The sequence below is a fragment of the Saccopteryx leptura genome, chromosome 5 (assembly GCF_036850995.1).
Source record: "Saccopteryx leptura isolate mSacLep1 chromosome 5, mSacLep1_pri_phased_curated, whole genome shotgun sequence".
NCBI classification, from domain to species: Eukaryota; Metazoa; Chordata; class Mammalia; order Chiroptera; family Emballonuridae; genus Saccopteryx; species Saccopteryx leptura.
Genome location: NC_089507.1, coordinates 191,059,239 through 191,082,512, shown reverse-complemented (window position 1 = coordinate 191,082,512; position 23,274 = coordinate 191,059,239). Strand labels below are relative to the sequence as shown.

The 23,274-nt window shown below is 40.7% G+C and overlaps 1 protein-coding gene across 1 annotated transcript in view; it reads right to left on the bottom strand.

The window, feature by feature from the left end:
• Window positions 1-3,879: 3,879 nt before the first annotated feature.
• Window positions 3,880-23,274, bottom strand: part of HAO1 (hydroxyacid oxidase 1) — a 46,741-nt gene continuing 27,346 nt past the window's right edge. Inside the window, exons 4-8 of the mRNA XM_066387207.1 lie at window positions 19,531-19,706; window positions 13,782-13,873; window positions 7,280-7,438; window positions 7,091-7,160; window positions 3,880-4,945 (exon numbers count right to left, since the gene is read on the bottom strand). Coding sequence (XP_066243304.1) covers window positions 4,875-4,945; window positions 7,091-7,160; window positions 7,280-7,438; window positions 13,782-13,873; window positions 19,531-19,706 — 568 coding nt within the window. The 3' untranslated portion in view covers window positions 3,880-4,874. The remainder of the gene's footprint in view (window positions 4,946-7,090; window positions 7,161-7,279; window positions 7,439-13,781; window positions 13,874-19,530; window positions 19,707-23,274) is intronic.

The window sequence follows — 23,274 nt, the reverse complement described above, 5'->3', positions numbered from 1 at the left end:
TTTCCCCAGTGATGCTGAATCAAAGGAACAAACAAAATCAAATTTACTGCTCACTTGAGTTCCAGCCCTTGTTTTGGCATCATTCAGGGTAACACAATTCTTTGTTTTCAGAAGATCCTGGAAAATTTTCAGTGGAACCTATGCTCATTATCTAAAATAATATTCAGAAAGATTTCAGTAGAGAAACTGAAAATTGAATAAAAATAAGCATTCCTTATTTCCCTAACCAACTCTGGGCAGCCACATTAAGCAGGAAAAAAGATAACTATTGCTCAAGTTAGATTAAGAGAAGGACAGGAAATTGCATCTTTTAAAACAGATAAGAATTTCCATCACATAAGTATATAATAAAAGCCTCTATCTTTTGGGTTAGCATTTCTGTTATGTAAAATAAACTCTCATCCTGATGTCTTTCTATAATTGGCATCGGACAGAGTACCCGTGGAAGTTCAGAAAGCATCTTCTATCTTTATGTTAGAAGAAATCTGCAGACTGACTTTCCTATGCAGACAAACTTTGTTTGGTTGCTATGCAACTGACATGCAATAGAGTTGATCAGACAGTAAATAAATTATAAATTTTACAATGAAGTTCTTTTCTCTCTGTTTCAGAGCAAGCCACAAGTTCCTTTCATGAAACACTCACCACCGCAACCCGCTAAAGCTATTTCACAAAGACCAATGTTTAGGCAGGAAAAACAAATGAATGAACAGCACAGCACTGACATGGGTACAGTTTGCAAACTCCACGCTGAGAAGCATCCACACCATTCGATTCCTTCCTTCAGGCCTGGGAACCTGGACTCCTCAATCAAACCTGGCGGAGAGAAAGAAGTTTATTTCACATTCGTGTTCTTCCAGGTAGCAGAATATAAGCAAACTTAAACAAAAGGGATTCTGGCAAATTCTGTTGGCAAGCACTCATTACTGCTACATATCTCAGGCATGATTCTATGTAACCATATAAGAGTAATTTTAGCCATGAGAGAAACATCTGTGAGAACAAGATGTTACAGGCACGGGGAACTTGTGACTCGTGGGCCAGACGTGGTACCCACCATATTTAACATGACCTGTTCCATGTTCAAAATGTTAAATATTCTCCAGCATTTAAAATCTTTACTTAACCACATAGATGTCTACTAGCTTTTCTTGAAAATCAGAACATAACACGAATTGCATGTTTATAAAAATTACTTGGAATTGGCTTCCAGTAGAAGAACTGCAAACAATCCAAACATCTAATGTGGAAACAATATGGATCATAAAGCATTCAGTTATAGTGCAGCTCCAAAGGAAGAAAAGGAAGTCTACATTCAAGGAGGGACTGTGGCTCCGAGGGTCATAAAAACACCTAGAACGTCACAAATTCAGACACTAACCCCCATTCTCATGTAACTTGCCTAAAACTTACTTAAAACACCACAGGTGATTCTCCATTTGCTGTGGGAAGTGACCAAGTTCTTAGCAGGTCACCATCTAACCATATACTACGATGTAGCCAGAGTAGATGCTCTTTGCCAACAGCAGAGTTTTTTCTGAATCAGTTGGAAGAAATCCGAGGTGCTCATTTCATACCTCCTCTCACTTGGAAAAGAAAAAAATAAAACAAAACAAAAGAAAGAGGGAGGAGAGAGAGATACCCAGAGAAAGAGAGATCCTTAATAATAAAACCATAAAATATAATATAACTCCTGTTCTAAGACAGGGTTTTTCTCAGTTGTTTCACTCAATATTTCACAGTGGTTGCACAACCAGGCAGATAGTAAAAAATCAATTTCTAAATACACTGGCTATCATGTTTACCTCCAGTCTGTCATAGAACTAGTCTGGGAATAAATCTAAAAGTCATGTGACCAGAGCTCTGTGGGCTGCCACCACTGAAGTTCCACAGGACTCCATACTCAGGGCCTCCTGCTTGGGTTTACCATTCTGTGGTTGTTGGCTTGAAATTCTTAATAATTTCATCTTTGAGTTCATGTTTTATAAAGAAAGATCAAAGGGACCCTGGGACCTTGGATACTGGAATCACACTCCTGCCACCTCCCCGCTTCCCCTGAACAAGTCTTTGGCTGCTGGCCCACCCACTTACCCAGTGACAGGACCACCCTCTGCCCCTACAGTCTTGGACCTGGGCACAGAATGTTGGAGCAAGTCACAGGATGGTGTCCTGGGCACCTGTGAATGTCTGCACTTGCCCTGTGACTATCCCCCCTCACCCAAGGAAATATGACTGAAATGGAAAATCAAAGATACCATGACGGGGTAACAGAAAAACTACGGAAGAAATAAAAAAGCTTCTTTTCTGCTTTTTAACTTGGGGCTGCCATTTTCACTGGGCATGATCTTCATAATAACGTCACTGGCTCTGCACATGGCCGTGAAGGGAAAGTAGCCAAAGAAGAAAGAAGAGGAATTAGAAGGTATGAGAATTAATGGGGTGTGCACGGGGGACCGGGGAGCTAATCAGCCCTCAGAGATTAAAATGGTTGAATTCTATAGTGTTACAAATGGGCCAGATACGGTCTTTTCAAAATAATGCTTTATTTCTTTCTGATTATAAAGCAATATATATCACAAAATATTCACATATATTCAGACACTATGAATGTGAATGGAAATCTACACTCAAAGAAGTAGCAGAGCTCAGGGTGTTTAAAAGTATCTAGACCAGAGGTCAGGAACCTTTTTGGCTGAGAAATCCATGAACGCCACATGTTTGTTTGTTTGTTTTTTTTTTTGATATATTCAGTTTTATTTAGTATTCTCAAAATTGCATTTACATGTGTCCTTGATCTTTGGGTTTTTTTTTTGTTGTTGTTGTTTTTTTAATAATTTTATTTTTTTAATGGGGTGACATCAATAAATCAGGATACATATATTCAAAGATAACAAGTCCAGGTTATCTTGTCGTTCAATTATGTTGCATACCCACCACCCAAAGTCAGATTGTCCTCTGTCACCTTCTATCTTGTTTTCTTTGTGCCCCTCCCCACCCCCTTTCCCTCTCCCATTCCCCCCTCCCCACCCCGTAACCACCATACTCTTATCAATGTCTCTTAGTTTCACTATTATGTCCCACCTATGTATGGAATAATACAGTTCCTGGCTTTTTCTGATTTACTTATTTCGCTTCGTATCATGTTATCAAGATCCCACCATTTTGCTGTAAATGTTCCGATGTCATCATTTCTTATGGCTGAGTAGTATTCCATAGTGTATATGTGCCACATCTTCTTTATCCAGTCATCTATTGATGGGCTTTTTGGTTGTTTCCATGTCCTGGCCACTGTGAACAATGCTGCAATAAACATGGGGCTGCATGTGTCTTTACATATCAATGTTTCTGAGTTTTTGGGATATATACCCAGTAGAGGGATTGCTGGGTCATAAGGTAGTTCTATTTTCAGTTTTTTGAGGAACCACCATACTTTCTTTCATAATGGTTGTACTACTTTACATTCCCACCAGAATGACCAGAGCTCTGTGGGCTGCCACCACTGAAGTTCCACAGGACTCCATACTCAGGGCCTCCTGCTTGGGTTTACCATTCTGTGGTTGTTGGCTTGAAATTCTTAATAATTTCATCTTTGAGTTCATGTTTTATAAAGAAAGATCAAAGGGACCCTGGGACCTTGGATACTGGAATCACACTCCTGCCACCTCCCCGCTTCCCCTGAACAAGTCTTTGGCTGCTGGCCCACCCACTTACCCAGTGACAGGACCACCCTCTGCCCCTACAGTCTTGGACCTGGGCACAGAATGTTGGGGCAAGTCACAGGATGGTGTCCTGGGCACCTGTGAATGTCTGGTCCCGGGTTCGATTCCCGGCCAGGGCACACAGGAGAAGTGCCCATCTGCTTCTCCACCCCTCCCCCTCTCCTTCCTCTCTGTCTCTCTCTTCCCCTCCCTCAGCCGAGGCTCCATTGGAGCAAAGTTGGCCCGGGCACTGAGGATGGCTCCATGGCCTCTGCCTCAGGTGCTAGAATGGCCCTGGTTTCAACAGAGCAACGCCCCAGATGGGCAGAGCATTGCTCCCTGGTGGGCATGCCTGGTGGATCCCGGTTGGGTGCATGTGGGAGTCTGTCTGACTGCCTTCCCGTTTCCAACTTCAGAAAAATACAAAAAAAAAAAAATTTGGTGTTGTCCCGGAGGACAGCTGTGATTGGCTCCAGCCACCCGAACCATGAACATGAGTGGTAGGAAATGGATTGTAATACATGAGAATGTTTTCTATTTTTAACATTATTTTTTTTGTTAAAGATTTGTCTACGAGCCAGATGCAGCCATCAAAAGAGCCACATCTGGCTCGCAAGCCATAGGTTCCTGACCCCTGATCTAGACAAGCACAAGCTACCACCAACTCATCCCAATGCTATCAAATGCTCCCTTCTCAGTGTTGCAAATCTCAGTCTCCCATTCTGCCCGGCATGTCCAATCTTCTGAACCTGAGCTACAATTGAAGCACACCGTTGTAGGGACATCTAAACACAATGCAGGTTAACAACACTGAGATCATCATCTCTTCACTTCAGCATCGGCTACCTCCAATCTGACCAAAGGATATCTTTTGTTTTCCAGCACTGCAGCTTGCCAAGGGATGACGTTGTCTAAACACATTTGCAATGTTTTCTTTTTAACAGTTAATATATTTCCAGGATGCAAGTCCATTTCTTTCTCAAAAGGTTCCTAGGACACCCACTGAAAAGTCAAAAGCAATGAGCTAAAAGGGATTGCTATTTCGTCGGAGAAGAACGACACCCTTTGTATCGAAGTGGGGGAATTACAGGCTGTGGTCACCCTCTGCACAGTGTCTCTTTGTCAAGCAATACATGCTGAAAAAAAATAATACAGATGGGAAAATATTGTGCACTGTCAGATCTTGGAAAGGGCCGAAGGATTTTTCCTCACCAATGTCTTGTCGATGACTTTCACATTCTGGCACCCTGAAAAAATAATGCATACATTTAATCTAAAATGAATGCAATAATAATCAGGCAGGTAATCGTTTTCCCAAGGAATGTAAAACTTGACAAATGTAAGGTTTATGGTTCAAGGTAGCCTTGCCAAATCTTATGTGGCATGAGACCATTTTTATTACCTAAACAGTTTTTAACACAAAATGACTGGCACATATTTTTATTAACACAAAGAGTATATTCTTTCTGCCACATTTAATAGAGAGTCGGTGGCTGAAAGCTCTCTTTTAGGATATGTCTGTAGCAGATGAAAAGGTGGGGTGAGGATTCACAAAATGGTATTCTTCTCCTTGAGGCTGTGTCCACACGGGCCCAGCACAGGGGTGAGAAGACAATTGATCTCAGAGATTCTGTCTATAGGGTGATCTGGGTGATATAGATCACAGAAAAAAAGAACCTTATTACCTTCAAAAGTGGGGGAGGTGATAATTAACTCAAAGACGTGTGTTACTGATGGTTGATCTGAGTCAAATTCAAAAACGGTTACTAGTAATAACGGTGCCTATTTGTTCATGTGCCAGGCACTGCCCTAAATACTAGGAACTCTACAGTGAGGACAACAGATAAAGATCCCTGTCTTGCACACATAATGCACAGAACTTGAAAAATAAATCCTATGATGGATGATCTGTAGGAGATGATTGCTGCCATGGGGAAAGGATGAAATACTCATAAGGAAAGATAAACTGGAAGTCAAGTGGGCAGATGGAGAACAAGTTGCCATTTCAAACAGGTGGTCAGGATGGAGCCCTTTGAGAAAGCACAATGCAGGTGTGGCGTGAAGGGTGTGAGCGAGTGAGCCGTGTGGATATTAGGGAAAGAGCCTAAGGCTACAGCATGTCTGGCATGGTCAAGGGACAGCAGGGAGATACATGAGCCCTGGGAGACAGGAGTGGAGGTCAGACAGGTGACAAGGTCAAACCACCTAGGACCCTGTATACCAGGGGTCCCCAAACTTTTTACACAGGGGGCCAGTTCACTGTCCCTCAGACCATTGGAGGGCCAGACTATAAAAAAAACTATGAACAAATCCCTATGCACACTGCACAGATCTTATTTTAAAGTAAAAAAAACAAAACGGGAACAAATACAATATTTAAAATAAAGAACAAGTAAATGTAAATCAACCAACTGACCAGTATTTCAATGGGAACTATGCTCTTCTCACTGACCACCAATGAAAGAGGTGCCCCTTCCGGAAGTGCAGTGGGGGCCGGATAAATGGCCTCAGGGGGCCGCATGTGGCCCGCGGGCTGTAGTTTGGGGACCCCTGCTGTATACCATTGTAAGCACAATGGCGTTTACTCTGAGTAAACCCAGAGCCATTTGAGGATTCTGATCAGAAGAGCGACATGATGTGATATAACGTGTAAAAGATTATGCTGACTGCTGTGATCAGAATGGGCTGGGAGGAGGAGGTAGGCAAAGGAGAGACAGTCAGACCTGCAATGCCCAAGGGAAGAGAGAGAATGAGCAGGGTACACAGAGGGACCAGGGCAATATCCAAGGTGGAGAGCTGATGATGGCCCCGGCCAGAGTGATGGCGCGGCGGCGGTGGTGGTGAGGTCAGATTCTGCTCGCATTTGCAGATGGAGCCTCTGTGGATGTAAGGGTGTGAGCAAAAGAGAAGTTGAGAATAACTCAAGATTTTGGATCTGAGCACCTGAAACAATGGTGTTAACGGGAACTGAGATCGGAGAGTCTGCAGGTTTAATTAGAAAAGTTAGCAGTTTAGTTTTGAACAGGTAGTCTGAGATGCCACTTAGATATCCAAGTCGAGGTATTGACCAGTTAGATGTATTGTTCATGTATTAGGAGATGAGGAAGAGTATGCTGCAGCATTCACCTTTAAGGTACTCATCATTATACAAATACCCGGATAAGACTTTCAAAGACAGAGGCTTAGCGAGTGTTACAGCCTATGCATATGGTGGTGTTCCTCAGCTCGGAGGGGGCTCTGCACTACAGCTGTAAATATGGAGCCAACTTAGATTTAATCATACCCTCAGATGATTCATTCCCCTCCCCTCCATTCACTCTTCCCCACCAAGAAGCCTCGCTTAACAACCCCCGGAAGAAAGGAAAGTTGTCAATTGCAATGACCAGTCTTACCACTCAGAGCCATGGCCAACCGGAACTCTTCCTTCAATATCTCAAGGACGTCTTGAACACCTTTCTCTCCCTATGCGAGTAAAAGATACAGAGCTTTTGGGGCAGACATTCTGGCTTGTTTCATGTATTTATTTCACTGTGAAGTTATCCTGTTTTACATATTTATTTATTTGTTTGTTTTCCAATTACCTGGGAAGCCAGGCCCCAAATGATCGGTCTCCCCACAAACACCGCCTTGGCTCCCAGGGCCAGAGCTTTCAGGACATCTGTGCCTTTTCGAACACCCCCATCGAGGAAGACTTCCACCTTCCCTTCCACGGCCTCCACAATTTCTGGCAGAGCATCAATCTGCGGAAGGAAGAGGTCAATAATGAGAGGACATTCTGCATGAGGGCCCAACTCAGCCTCCACAGGCCACTGGCCATCTGGCCCAGGCTCAGAATAAAAGAAGCTCAGTAGTTTTGGAATCATCAGTAAGCCCCTTCTGAAATTAAAGAGGTGCAAATGTTTGTAAGTAAAAGTAAAATAAAATAAAAGCTAAATTTGGAATTGAGTTGGCTTATTATTCTTTCAGAGTCCATGATTATTTTTTCTGTTCTTAATATTTAAATTCAAAGATCAGGATCTTAAAAAACATAAACACAATTTAAAAACACTAGATGACATTTTAAGATTAAATTTATTGGGGTGGCATTAGTTAATACACTTGTATAGGTTTCAGGTGTACAATTCTATAACACATCATCTGTATACTGTGTTGTGTGTTCTCTACCCCAAGTCGAGTCTCCTTCCACCACCACTTACCTCCCTTTACCTTCTTCTACCTCCCCCCACCCTCTTTCCCTCTGTAATCACCAGACTGTTGTCTGGGTTATGACGTTTTCTGTTTTCTTAATCCTTGCACCTTTTTTATCCAACTCCAACCTCCCTTTCCCTCTGACAGCTCTCAGTCTGTTTTCTGTATCTATGAGTCTTTTTCTATTTTGTGTGTCAGTTTATTTTGTTCATTAGATTTCACATATCAGTAAAATTATATGGTACTTGTCTTTTTCTGACTGGCTTATTTCACTTAGCATAATAATCTGCAGGTCCATCCATGCTGTTGCAAAAGGTAAGATTTCTTTCTTTCTTGTGGCTGAGTAGTATTCTACTGTGTAAACGTACCACAGCTTTTTTATCCACTTGCCTACTGATGGCCATTTGGGCTGCTTCCATATTTTGGTTATTATAGGTAACACTGCAGTGAACATAGGGATACATATATTCTTTCAAATTAGTGTTTTGGTTTCTTTAGATGTATTCTCAGAAGTGGAATTGCTGGGTCATAAGATAGTTCCATTTTTAATTTTTTTTAATTAACTCCATACTGGTTTCCACAGTGGCTGCACTAGTCTGCATTCCTACCAACAACGCATGAAGGTTCCCTTTTCTCTACACCTTTACCAACACTCGTTGTTTGGATTTATTGATGATAGCTATTCTGACAGGTTTGAGGTTTTAATTAGCATTTCTCTGATGATTAGTGACATTGAATATCTTTCCATATGTCTATTAGCCATCTGTTGTCCTCTTCAGAGAAGTGTCTATTCAGGTCCTTTGACCATTTCTTAATAGGATTGTTTGTCATTTTTGGTGTCGAGTTTTGTAAGTTTGTTATAAATTTTGTACATAAGCCTTTTCAGATGTATTGGAAAAAGTGTTCTTCCATTTAATGGGTGGGGCTTTTTTTTTACTTTTTTGATGGTTTTCTTTGCTGTACAAACACTTTTTAGTTTGATGTAGTCCCATTTGTTTATTTGTTTCTTTTGTTTCCCTTGCCTGAGGTGATATATCAGAAAAAATATTGCTACAAGAAATGTCCAAGATGGCATTGACTATGCTTCTAGAATTTTTACGGTTTTGACTCTAACACTTAATGACCTTTTATAGCTATTCTTTATAAATGCATAAAAGTCAATAATGTAGCTTGCGGAAAAAAATCATTCTGAACATTATTCCTTATTGAAAATCAATTGTCGGTATGGCAGTAGAAGCAGTAGTGTATAAGAACACAAACACAGCTAGTTGAAAAGCTTAGTTTCTGATTTCCTCGTACAACCTGTTTTGCCTCCAGCTATACATTAGAAAACTCTCCATGAAAATATTTTCCTTGCTTTTAAAGGACCATGACCACATGCACTTGGAAAGTCCTCATCTTGAGTGGCAATTGATGATGTGCTTATATCATCAGTAGAGAACACAAGATCTTCACAGAGGTTGAACCGGTAAATTGCATCATTGTTCCTGATCCTGCACACTACTCAAACCCACTCATTTTTCAAGGCAACTTCGCAGTTTCCCGCTTAAAATAAAAAAAGTGCACTTGCATAGTCCTTGACATTGGCTGTGGCCTTGCAACCTCCTTTGGCCAATAACACGTGAGCAAAGTGGACAGCATCATTTCTGGGCATAGGCCGTAAACAACCTCATAGGTGTCAACTTCCTCTTGCACCTGTACCACGTGCCACGAGAGGAGCATCCTCTGGGCAATGCTTCCCGAGTAGATGGGCCCCAGGATAAATGTTCAGGAAGCAGAGCCAGCCCAGCCAAGCCCACCTGATCTAGAAATTGGGAGCACAGCCACGTAACAAGTACCAAGTTCATATCAGCAGACCCCTGGTTCACACAGAGTTCCATGGGAATAAATTACTGTCGATTTAAATCACTGAGTTTGGAATCCTATTTTATAGCATCATGTGGGAAGAGTGAATATAGTTGGCTAAGAGCCAATACAGTTAAATGCTAATAGATGATACACTCGGCTACTTTGATGTAAATCTTTGCACCTGAGAATGGAAGCAATTCCCAAGGTCAAAATCTAGAGAAATTGCTCACATTCATACCAACATGTTTAAATATAAAATTAAATCCAATCTGCACTTAAAACTCCTGCTGAAAAAGCTACCATACATCCAAGTGCAGTTTTTCCTCAAAAAAAATTGTGCTGAAATCACTCAAAGCCTTTCCCACTTTGCCCCTAAAATTTTAGAGGCTAAAACTTAAAAAGAGTTTTATGTAAAAAGGCTGAAGACCAAACCCAGTCACAGATTCGAAGGAAGTGAAGGCAACATTTTGGCGTACGGCCCCTAAACGGTTGGCAGGTAATGTGATTTTCCCCTTTTCCCTTTCGGCTTTCCTCGCCTTGCCAAACATGCTCTGGATCCATTTACATATGCCCCCTTTACCTATACATAGTCCTCCTTCAGAGTCGGGCAAGCTCCTTCCACACAGAAATGCTGCAATTTCCAAGGCATGATGCAAGCTATAATTAAGCATATTTCCCCATTGGAAACCAGAACCAAAGAAAAATATTAGCTAGCTTGGGTTCGGTACACATTTTCAAAGTCACGCAAATCAAATCTCTTTAGGTTATTTCCAATGCGCCTCCTGGCCGAAAAGGAAATTGTTCAGGAGACTTAAAATGTGAATCCTGGGTTATGAAACGGAGCCCAGACCACTAACTATTTCACGGGTCTGTGGACAAGGATGTTCCCCTGGCTTTTTGCTTGTTTGTTTGTTTGTTTATTTGTTGCTGTTGCTGGTTTTACCTGTACTGTAGTTTTACCGGGTATGTATTTCAGAGAATAATTCTGATCAGGGGAGATTAAGTAAATAAATATAGCAAACAAATCCACTATTTTATGACTGTGTTATGCTTCCTTCTTCTTGGCTTGCTACCCATCTAGGAGACCATTCATTTCAGCTTTTCTCTCCTCAGTGGTGCTTTAGGTGACTAGTTGTGGGCTTAACTCCAGTGAGGTTGATATGCACAAAAACATGGTAACATCGCTCATTCATCCACCCATTTATCAACTTACCAAACACTTTATTGTGGACCTGGTATATTCAAGTCACTACGGCTGGTGGTTTAAAGGATCTGAAAAGAAAATCTCTGAAATGGGAGCAGAATCCCACGTGGATCTGACACACAGGACGCCTCTCTCCAGTTCCTGCTCAGCTCACACTCTCCCTGGACGCTCCCTGTCCTCGCATACTTGCAATCACATGCGGAGTCTCACCTCTCTACCTTCCTATAGCATCCGGTGTTATATTCCTCATTTCTGACATTTTAGGCATGGAACTCTTTTAAGGTTTCAAACCAAAGCAGTTGAACACAAACAAAAGCAGATAAAACCAGAATGGCTTTAGTTAAAAGCAAAGGAGACAGAATCCAAGCTGTTGCCCATAAATCCTTCCCTGACTCCTTTGTCTTACCCGCCACACTTTGCCAAACACCCGTAGGGAGTTTCTAAGCCTACCCAGAAAATCATTGGCCCATAGACACAAGCCCTGATTGTTTGTGATGGCAAAAATGGCCATGATTGGCCTTGGCCGGTTGGCTCAGCGGTAGAGCGTCGGCCTGACGTGCGGGGGACCCGGGTTCGATTCCCGGCCAGGGCACATAGGAGAGGCGCCCATCTGCTTCTCCACCCCCCCCTTCCTCTCTGTCTCTCTCTTCCCCTCCCGCAGCCAAGGCTCCATGGGAGCAAAGATGGCCCGGGCACACTGGGGATGGCTCCTTGGCCTCTGCTCCAGGCGCTAGAGTGGCTCTGGTTGCGGCAGAGCGACGCCCCGGAGGGGCAGAGCATCACCCCCTGGTGGGCAGAGCGTCGCCCCTGGTGGGCGTGCCGGGTGGATCCCGGTTGGGCGCATGCGGGAGTCTTTCTGACTGTCTCTCCCCGTTTCCAGCTTCAGAAAAATACAAAAAAAAGGGGAAAAAAATGGCCATGATTATTTCCCTCCCTACGTTCATTGTGCTGCAGTGTGACATTTCAGCTCCTTCCATCATAGGGGAGAAATGTAGGCAGAAGAGTCTACTTCCTCACCCCTTGAATCATGTGGCCAACAGAATGAGAGAAGTGACAACGTGTCTGTTCTAAGCCTAGATCCCAAAAGGCCTTGTGTGTTGGCAACTTATTCTCTAAGAAATCTGCCACCTCATGAGAACCAGCCAAGCTAATGTACTAGATGGAGACAATGCAGAACTGTCCCTACTGAGGTCATTCTACACCAACCTGTCAAGTAGACCCAGCAGCTGACCACAGATGCATATGAGTGAGTCCAGCCAAGACAAGGAAGTCCCAGTTGATCTCAGGCCAAAGTGCCGACTCACAAAATTGTGACAAAGTAAATGGCAATTGAATTTTGACTAGTAAATTTCAGAGCGGTTTGTTACACAGCAAAAGCTAACTGATATATTAAGTTTTTCTCAGAGATAAAATTGCATGGATCCCTTTTAAAAGAAAAAAATAAAGTTTCTTAGATCTCACAGAATATGCCCAAAGACTGAATTTTAGAAACTTTGACTTAACAGCTCAATACCTATTTTATAAAAATGTTCTGAAGTTAAGAATTTTCACTGAAAAAGATTCACATATTTTTTAATCTTTAATTAGTTTGGGTCTAGTTAATATCAAAACCAAAATGGAAAAATATATATATTCTTCTAAAGTTCAGAGGCTCCAGAGAATCTGCCTTTAGACCTTAATTGGAGACATTCAGTATTATGGATTCTGGAAATTGATTTGATTGTGTCATATTGTTCTCTACTTACTTCAAGATCAATCCTGATCATATTATTACCTGGAGGGTAAGAACCTTGCAATGAGCTTAATTTTAAATTCCTTTTGGGTATAGCAGATGTCTGGGTGACATCCTCAATATGTGGTATTAAGACAAACTAAAGTAAGATTTCCAGTGATAACCGTTTCTCCATCCCAAGGAATTCTGTGATTTAGAGAAATGTAAAAATCATCTAGTCTTGTTGCTCTGTTTTTACAATCAACACAATACTATGAAGAGGCTCAGGCTTAAAAATCTTGCCTTAGAAGAGGCAAGATATGGACTTGAATCCAAGACTCTGGACTCCCATTTCAGTGCTCCTCCCATGACATCACTCTGCCTCTTTGGCTCTGATTTATGATGTCATTGAACCTGCAGTACAGCAAGCCCTTCTGTGTATCTACTGAGAAGTCTGACATCATGGCCTCTTCAAGCCTTTGCCACTTACCTCAAAACCCACATACTGAGGGAAAAGCATCTTCATGTAAACTGAAGCCTTCCTCCTCTTTCTCTCACTTTGCTCTATGAGGCAACACTCAAGCAAGCATCTCCTCCCTTGCACACAGCATGCAAAGGGGAGGGTCATTGTTTTTCTTAAAAGTCTCTGAGACCACGGCTCAAAAAGCCCTTTTAGATATGTTTCTATATCCCCTCAGCCAGAGAAAAATAAATCAAATCATTTAGACACTTTTTTCCCCTTAAAATCTAGTTAGATTTTATTTCAGTGGATTTAGATTTTATTTTTAGAAAATAAACTTAATTTGGCCCGCACACTAACTCTGTGTCTTCATATGTAAGAGAGGCATAAATCTGCAGAAATATAAGAATATAAGAATAATTCCTGCCCATAAATGACTTATTGTTTAACTTTTTTAACTTTGCAAATAAGTGTATTGAACTAAATTAATAATCTAATTTGGGTTGTTACATGCCACTAAACTTAATTTCCAAGATCTCGCACATTCACATATATTTTACCTTGAGCATTCACATAAAAAGACACAGAGAGAAGAGGCAGACACAAAGAGGGTCAAAGCTGTGATGGAAATGAGAACGCCGAAAAGAAATCTCAGCATTTGCTGTAACTCACAGTGGCTGGTACCCCATCGAGTTGTCGAGCCCCGTGATTCGACACCAAGATCCCATCCAGACCATGTTTAACCGCCTCCCTGGCATCATCTCCTAGAAAGATGCGAGAAAAGACTGCTTAGCTTGGGTTTAGAAGTCGAAGCATTCCAATCAAAGGGGATCTGACGCCACACATATAAATATATACCTTGCTAGGGACCCTCAGCATAGAAATACCCCAAGAGTTAGTCCTAGAACAGCAGATCTATCTTGGTCAGAGAAAGTTAGCAGTTATAACAATTTGATTATAAAATGCAATTATCAATAGACAGCAAATTGACATGCATTTAAATTTATTTCTCCTCATAAGGAAGTACACCTGCTAAGTACGTTTTATTATTAATAAGATCATACCATTTAGCAATTAGCTAAATTACTCCTCTATAATTTAGATAGCATAAGAATATACAAGTGGCAAACACTTTAAGTATAATAGATAATGAACAAGTCCAATTCAAAAACAATCTTTAATATGAAGTTATCACTTCAATAATTATTTTAATTTATATTGTTCTATAATTAAATGTATTCTGCCCATTGAAGTATATGAAAATCTGATATTAAAATTATATGCTGCATGTTTAATCATGCTTCAAAATACATTGATTTCTAAAAATATAGTTCTAAAAGAGATTAAAATTCTCTTAAATCAATTTACAATATATTTTTTATGTCCAAATTTTGTTATCTGTCTCACTTTTCTATATTTTGCATCTAGTATAATATTTACCTATGGTTTGAGGGCACATCATATACTTCTTTTGTTTTTATGATATGAGCAAATATATTTTATATTTTAAACTATTATTCTCAGCATGTCCCCAATGATAAACCATTTGCCAACAGAATAATGTAAGCAATGCAAGATCCAATACATTATTAAAAAGCAATTAACTGCTTAGGCTTAGTATTCAGACCACATGGACTTAATCCCATATATGGTTGTAATATGAGTGGTGAATTACTTAAATTCTTTATATATCCGTGTCCTAAGCCATAAAATGGGGACAATAATCCACATAAGATTGGTTTGTGGATTAAATTAGTTGAATGCGTATCTAGAGTAACATCAGCCTGACCAGGCAGTGGCGCAGTGGATAGAGCATCGGACTGGGATGCAGGGGACCCAGGTTCGAGACCTCGAGGTTGCCATCTTGAGCGTGGGCTCATCTGGTTTGAGCAAAAGCCCACCAGCTTTAACCCAAGGTCACTGGCTCCAGCAAAGGGTTACTCAGTCCGCTGAAGGCCCACGGTCAAGGCACATATGAGAGAGCAATCAATGAACAACTAAGGTGTTGCAATGAAAAACTGATGATTGATGCTTCTCATCTCTTCGTTCCTGTCTGTCTGTCCTTGTCTATCCCTCTCTCTGACTCACTCTCTGTCTCTGTAAAAAAAATAAATAAATAAAAATAAAAAACAAAAAAAATAGAGTAACATCAGATAAATATTAACTATTATCATCCTCTGGTGTGGGAAGTATACATTAAACAGGTGACTTGGTAGAGGAAGACTCATTTGTTGGATGCTTTGTCAAGTCTGAGTTCTGTTGATAACAACAACATTTTCATCCTCCTAAGGATTAAGATTAAAAACACCTTTCATTTGAAGTAAGTGCTACTTAAGAAACAGTTTGTTATCTTCTGTCATTCTGAGCTTGCTCGCATGTTTTTCTAAGCAGTGCTGTGAATGTAAGAAATAGTTTGCTCAAAAAATAGGATCATGACTATGTATCAAAGCAAAAAAAGAATCATTTGTGACCAGATATGAGCCCCTTTTGTTTAGCTACTTATAAAGCATTGCCTACAGTTTAAGATTTTTACTTTAACTTAGAGAAAAAACAATGTTGCCTTAATGAGAGGGTCAAAATGTTTTAATTTAGGAAAATGTTCATGATTCTTTGATATTTTCATTAATCCTTTGAGTTTACTAGTATGGCGTTCCACACTTGTTCATTTGTCAGTCACAACCTTAACTGATTGATGGATAAAATAGTCAGTAGGAAATAGCAGTGTTTGCTATCTTATTAATACATTCTTTCTGGATTTAATCTAAAATACCAAAATGAAATATAACTACCCAAGATTTACCCTCAAGTCCTTGGAGTTTTGACCCTGGACTCTGCTACCTTACAGGAGTTTAACAAATAAATACTAGATACAAAGATGCCTTTTTGAAACACAATCCAGAACATTTGAGCGAATGTTCTTTGATATCGTCTTGAAAAAAACTGTATATAGAAAAAGAGCTAGAGAACAGTTTTTGCAAAACAAAAAACCACTCTGGAAGTGAGACGGCCTAGTTTTTTAAAATGTTCTCTAATTAAAAAAAAAAAAAGCTCTAAAAAGCATTATGCTTTTGCTTATAAAGCCATTTTTTCTTTAGCATGATTTCTGGCAAAGACCAAATCCTGTCTCAGATGCATGTTTGTAGTTCGTGCTAAAGTTTTCCAAGGGCAGAGTTTAACCACAGCAAGAGATTACATCTTGATCTCCAATTTGCATTCGTTAAAATGCAATTCTTAAAATGGTGGAAAGGGGGATTGTGTCACTGATATCTTTCCAGAAGCCTGTGATTTTATGTGCCTGTACACATGACCAATGTCTTCTTGGTCAAAGGAAAATGAAAGCGGATGGGCGGCTCTAGGTCCGTCACGTGACTTCTGGCTGGGGATCTGTGACACAGGAAGCACCAGATTTCCTGGAACTGGCACCGCCCCTGAGCCTCCTCGCCCCTCCCCCCCTTACCCAGATTGAGAATGTGCACTGACTTGATGCAGTTGTCGTCATAGTAAGGATGTTTGTTTGTTAAATAAATGAGGTAAATAGCTACAGAGAAAACAAACGTCAACCGTACATGTAAAAATAAGTGATTTCCTTTCAATGCCAATGTGTCCCAATTCTCTTTTTCTTGCCTTTGAACTCTCTCTAATATATAGGTTCCTAAATTTTCACTGAGGATTTTACTCAATAAGCATTTGGACTATCTAATGTGTGCAAAACATTAGGAAAATGGAGAAACAAGTCATACAATACATATAGATGAGGAAAAAGGAGAGGTGACGGTGGTGGTGGTGGCCCTAGGTAAGGTGACCACTGAGTGAAGTTCTAGAACAGGGGGTCCCCAAACTTTTTACACAGGGAACCAGTTCACTGTCCCACAGACCATTGAAGGGCCGGACTATAAAAAAAAACTATGAACAAATCCCTATGCACACTGCACATATCTTATTTTAAAGTAAAAAAACAAAACAGGAACAAATACAATATTTAAAATAAAGAACAAGTAAATTTAAATCAACAAACTGACCAGTATTTCAATGGGAAATATGGGCCTGCTTTTGGCTAATGAGATGGTCAATGGCTCCTCTCACTGACCACCAATGAAAGAGGTGCCCCTTCCAGAAGTGCAGCGGGGTCAGATAAATGGCCTAAGGGGGCTGCATGTGGCCCACAGGCCGTAGTTTGGGGACCCCTGTTCTTGAAGCCAAAAACAATTGTTAACAAGGTCTAATGAAGGAGTCTCAAACTCACGGCCCGCGAGCCGCATGCGGCCCGCCGAACAATTTTGTGCGGCCCGCAGACTAATTCCCTAGGTTTACTTAATTTTATCCAAAATATTTTGAACTTCGTGGATTAGTCTGCGGGCCGCACAAAATTGTTCGGCGGGCCGCGCAAGTTTGAGACCCCTGGTAATGCAATAGATTTCCATCAACCCCCAGAGGACTAAGTTGTAAAAAATGATATATATTGGGAATCTTAAATTGAAAAGTTAGTTCAAAAAAATGAAATAACTTCATTCATTCTTATTTATTCCCTATTTTACATGAAAAAATATGGGATTAGACTGAAATTGTACTTTTTTTTTTTTTTTTTTTTTTTTTTTGGTGTTTTCAAATCAGTTGCCTTAGGCCACCTCAGTAATGAGCCACTTAAATGCTACACTAACTTTGTAATTCAATTACACCCTCTTAGTTCCCTCAGGTCAGGAACAATTATCTCTTGCAAGTTCCTTAAATGTGCTTCCTGACCCCATTTTGCCACATCTATCCATTAAAACCATTACACAAAGTGTGAGTTTTCTGAAACGCTAATCTGATGAGGTTGCTTCTCTGATCAAGGTCCTCAACAGGATTGATATATCTTAGGAACTGTTACTCGTAACTGCTTTATGTTGCCATGATTTCAGGCTAAGAGTCAACTTGATGTGAGAGCATAAGAAAACTCAAGTATCTTTCATTCTGAAATAAAGCCTTCCGTAACCTACTCTTGTAATTGTCCACACTAAATTTTAAATCTACCCTTATATGGTGAAGATTTCAACCTCAGCACCTGTAACATCTTATTGCACCCAAAGTCTAGTGTGCATGTGTGTGTCCTCCAAGAATAGGCTCTCCTTCTGCCCGAGGACCTCAAGTTATTATTATTTCTTTGTAGCACACAGTAAGCATGCTACATTATGTAATGAATGACTGAGTGAATGACTAAATGAATGGATGAATGAATGAGGCAGAAGTTCAGGTTAATGTTCTTAGGAACCAAAGTTGAATGTAGCTACAAAAAGTAACCCTAACAATCATTGACAAAAATATAGATGTGAGTAAGGTAAATGAAACTTGTTTAAAAGTGTCTATAATACCGTGATATACTCACTGAAGTACTATAATTCTCAGAAACTGAACTAGGACAATGATAAACAGGAAGGAGTATTACAATAATTCCTCTAAAAGCACACAGTAAAACAGATCTGGATTTATACATATCTCCTCTACTTGAACGTTTCACTGGGCACATTCTTTTACTTTTATTAGCTACGTTTCTGCATACATAAGACGAAAATGATAAAGTCAGTGGCATGCCTAGAGCTGTACAAATAGGGGCCATGTGACTAACACATATTCAAGTAAAACTTATAAAAAGGTTTTGATTCTTAATTGTTAAGCCTGAGGTGAGTTAATAGAATCTCTCATCCCAGAGCCACTTACTTAAACATTTCCATTTAAAATAATATGTTTTTGGCAGTTATCTATTTAACTGTACTAAAAAAAAAAAATGTTTCCAAAGGCAGGAAAACATTTTTGTGGGTGAACACATTTACACTCCAAATTATTACAGTCACTGGTACCTCCCTGCGGGACTGAACATATGCAAATCCGGGGGAAGTTGTCAAGTTCCTTAATACCCACATCTTGATAATTGAGAATTTTAATGCCCTAGTCAACTATTCTTTAAAGGAAGGCAATACGGGATTCACCACACTATGAAATCAGTCCTAGTCGTTGGTATTTGGAAGAAATAGGAGAAAAGTACTAAGAGGCTCTTTAAACAGGCCTGGTTACTAGAATACCATCCTTAGGGCTTCTCGTTGGCCTGACAACACCTGTTGTAGCTTCCAGGCAAAACAAGACCTTCTACCGAGATCTTGTCAATCTCCATGATTTGGTGACAGCTCCAAAATAAAGCAACACAATCCCAATGCTCTAAAATGGGTGACTTCATACTTCATGGGAGACCTGCTCCCCTTCAGTGTTTACCTAAGAATGAAGAAGTTCCTCTTTTACTCACTGACATCAAAAGGGAGAATGGAGAGACAGAATGTCTCTTTCCATTTCCATGCTCATTTTTCCTGATAATTTTCCCTTAAAAATATCATGATCGTGTCCACAAAGGAGTATAAAATCAGTAAGAAGTCCAGTAGAGAAATAAACCAACCTCTCAAAATGCCCTTGGCGACAATTGGCAGCGATGTCAGCCCCCTCAGCCACTTAATGTCCTCCCAGCTGATAGATGGGTCGATTGCCTTAGCCACGTATGCAGCAAGTCCGCTGTTGTCTCCGAAATTTTCCTTAGAAGAAAATGCTAAATCGTTGGTTTCAAAATTTTTCATTCTGAAATGAAGAGATAAATTACATGAGAAACTCCTCAAAATTGGAGGTATCTTTACAGTGACTCATTCAATAAAAAATTTACCCTTTTCAAATCTATTGCCTGTTCACTCCTCAACCATCTATAACAGCGATTTTCAGTCTTTTTTATGTCATGGGACATGACATGAAACTAATTACTAAAGTTCTGCAGTACACCAAAAAATAAATTTTTGGCCAATCTGACAAAAAAATAGGTATAATTTTGATTCGTTCACATTGAACTACTGTCACTGTGTTGGCTGTTGTCATTTTTCTATTTGACAATCTAAGGAAAAGAGGTCAGTGCCCCTGACTAAATAGTCAGGTGCTGCATGTTTTAACATTCGTGTGGCATAGCAGTCGAAAATAGCTGACCTATAAGTTGGTTGCATGAATATTTTTTATTTTTGATGTAGGAGTCCAGGCTAAAAAGGGGCAATCTACTGGACTTCAATGGTCACTTTATTTTTCATCTTGGGCTGTTTTTCTATAAATAAATCAGATTCAAGGGAAAATATATGGCCAAGTTCAAATATCTCTACCTTTTTAAGTGAGTTTATAAATACAGACAATAGATTTAATGCTACTTTCAGCCAGCATTGCATACTAATCATAACGATGAACATTTGTATGGTGCATCATAACTTACACGGGGCTTTCATATACCAATATCATCACAATTTTAAAAAAAATTTAGACAATAAAATTGATACTCTTAATACCCACAGCTTGATCATCGATTCCTGTTTTACATAGAAAATCTAGCTAAGGCAACATTGGGGCTCCAAACTGGGTTCTCTTGACTGTTAATTACATTCTCTTTGCTTCGATCTCAGCTGCGTCCTGGCAAACGCATTTGACTTCAGGAAACCTTCCGATGCCCTTGTGGAAAATTTGAGAGGAGACTGGAACTGCAGTAACCTGTGTTAACCCCTTCTGTCTGTTGCCTGCACACTCCTTCTTGCCTGCTTTCATGGTGGTGTGGGGCACAGGGAGAAATGGGGGTATTTCTCAGTCGATGGGTTCTCAATTCTTGCTTTCTGTCCTCAATTTAGTTGTCTCTGAGGCACCCTGCCTGCTGACTCCCACTTCCCAATCGTGCCAACCCTCCTGACCAAGGCATGAGCTTTCCTCCGTTTCTCTGCCTGTGGTTCGTGTTTTGTGTCTACTTGACTGGGCTAAGGGATGCTGAGAGAGCTGGCAAAGTATTTCTGGGTGTTTCTGCGAGGATGTTTCTGGCTGACATTAGCATTTGAATTGGTAGAGTGCATACAAAATGATCACCCCGTCATCTAATCCATTGAAGGTCCAAATCAAACAAAAAGGCAGGGGAAGGCCCAATGCATTCTGTCTGCCTGAGCTGGGATACCTCCTGTCTCCTGCTCTTGGACATTGGAGCTGCTGGCTGTCAAGTCTTCAAACTCGGACCAGGATTTACACTCTAGGTCCCTTGGTTCCCAGGCCTTCGGGCTGAGACTGGAAATACACTCGATTTCCTGGGCCTCCAGCTTGTAGACAGAAAACCATGGAACTTCTCAGCTCCCATAACCCTGTGAGCCGATCTCTACAATCTCTCTTTCTCTTCCTTCCCTTGCTCCCCGGGCAGTTCCCCTGGCTCCAGCAGCTATTCTCTCTCTCTCCCTCTCTCTCTCTCTCTCTCTCTCTGTGTGTGTGTGTGTGATTATTTTTTAAAATAGCTCTATTAAGATTTCATTCACATACCATACAGTTCAAGTAATATCACACACACACACACACCTATCCTGTTGGCTCTGTTTCTCTAGGGAATCTGACTAATACATGCAGCTTCTCTTTCCCCTGGAGTCTGAGTCACCGCCCCCACAGCAGACGTGCAGGGTCAGGTACTGTAATCTGTAAGCTCCCTCACCCCCAGGCAGCCTAACTCTAAGGTGTTTTCCACCTGATATCCGGAACTGCCCCGCTGGATTAAGCTTCAGTTTCCCACAGTGGCAGCTGTCTTGTTACCGTGGCCATGGCTCACTGCCTTACCCCTGTGTACCACGTCCCACTCCTCCGCCAACGTGCCCTCGTCTTCCCGAGGAACCACTGGCACTCAAGTCACTGGCTCCCCGTCTGCTGCCAGAGGGACCCAGCCTGCGATACACTCCTCCGAGTTGCCTTCCCTTGCGTCTAATGTCAACTTGCCTGTCAGACTGTTACCGGCTCACTCTATACCTTAAGTCTTTTCTCTTGGTCTAAGGTCCGGGTAGCCTGACTAGATTTTGTCAGTTCCCCAAACTAGAGACAAAGTCTCTGATGCCGGTACCTCTGATCATTAGCTGGGTGGACGGACATCTGGATACACAATGACGCCAGCCATGTGACTTAGCCGCCTAAGTCCCAAATTGAATTGCAATCTTCATTCCCCTGAAAGTCTGTCTTTGAGTGTCTACAGTGGCCCAGGTTCACCTTGCTCTTCTGCCCATTATAAATTATCCTGCTAGCCAATCTTCTCTTTGCGTAAAAATACAGCTATATACTGATTTCTGACTTAGTCACAGCTCTTTCCTCCCTCCCACTAGCTCTGCCATTGAATATAGAAAGGATCTTGGAGTCATAACTATAACAATTTTATATAAACCTAGAATTAAATAAGCGTACTATTTTAAAATTATTTTAAGAGGATCATGGGATTTCCTTCAATATGAAACTGAGTTTAGTGCTTTTTAGATTTTAGAGTACTTTCAGTTAAAATGACTGGTTGGGTAGTTTGGGTAGCATATATTATCATAGGACATAGACACTTACATCCCACATACTGCTATTCAAGCCATTGGCAAAGTTTTCATGATAAGAATTAAACCGTAAGTCCTACAGTTTCATGGATTTAGGTGTTCCTTTACAGATCATAGTAAATTCCAACCCCATGAGAGTCTTTCCAGTACCCATCTATTAGTTTAGCCTTGGTACGGGTTTTGGCTGCCATACCAAATATCTTTTATCAAATCATGTAGGGTGGTATATTTTATTACAGACTTTGGTCTTCCAGATATCCTAACTTGAATTAAGCTAACCTTCTGGTCAATACACATATCTCTATCATGGAGAGCTATTCCACAACTTAAGAATGATATTAAGTGATATTACATTCCCAGTGTTTAAGTAATATTGTTAATAAGGAAAAGGTCTGGTCTGTCTCTCCCATAGTAAGACCTGAGGGGGAAAGAAAGAAAAAACATCTGTATGTGTCTATACTCTGCACAGCACCCCCCACACCCCTCCCAGACAAGCTACACTGTTTCAGCTGGGCGGGGTGAAAGGGTGAAATGGATAGGAAAAAACAGAAACATGGATAAAATTATATAAATAACTGTTGTTATTCTTGGACGGTGAAATACAGATCAACACTTGAATGAATGTTGCCTTACAGAAATTTCAGTGCACAATGAAGCCTTGTTGTTACTTTAAAACGTTGTTCAAAGCCAGAAGCCAAGAAAAAGTTTTCAGATATCTTGACAGAGACCCGCGATGGAGTGTTTTACCAATGGCTCCGAAGGAAACCTCCATGAATGCTATTTTTATTTGAATT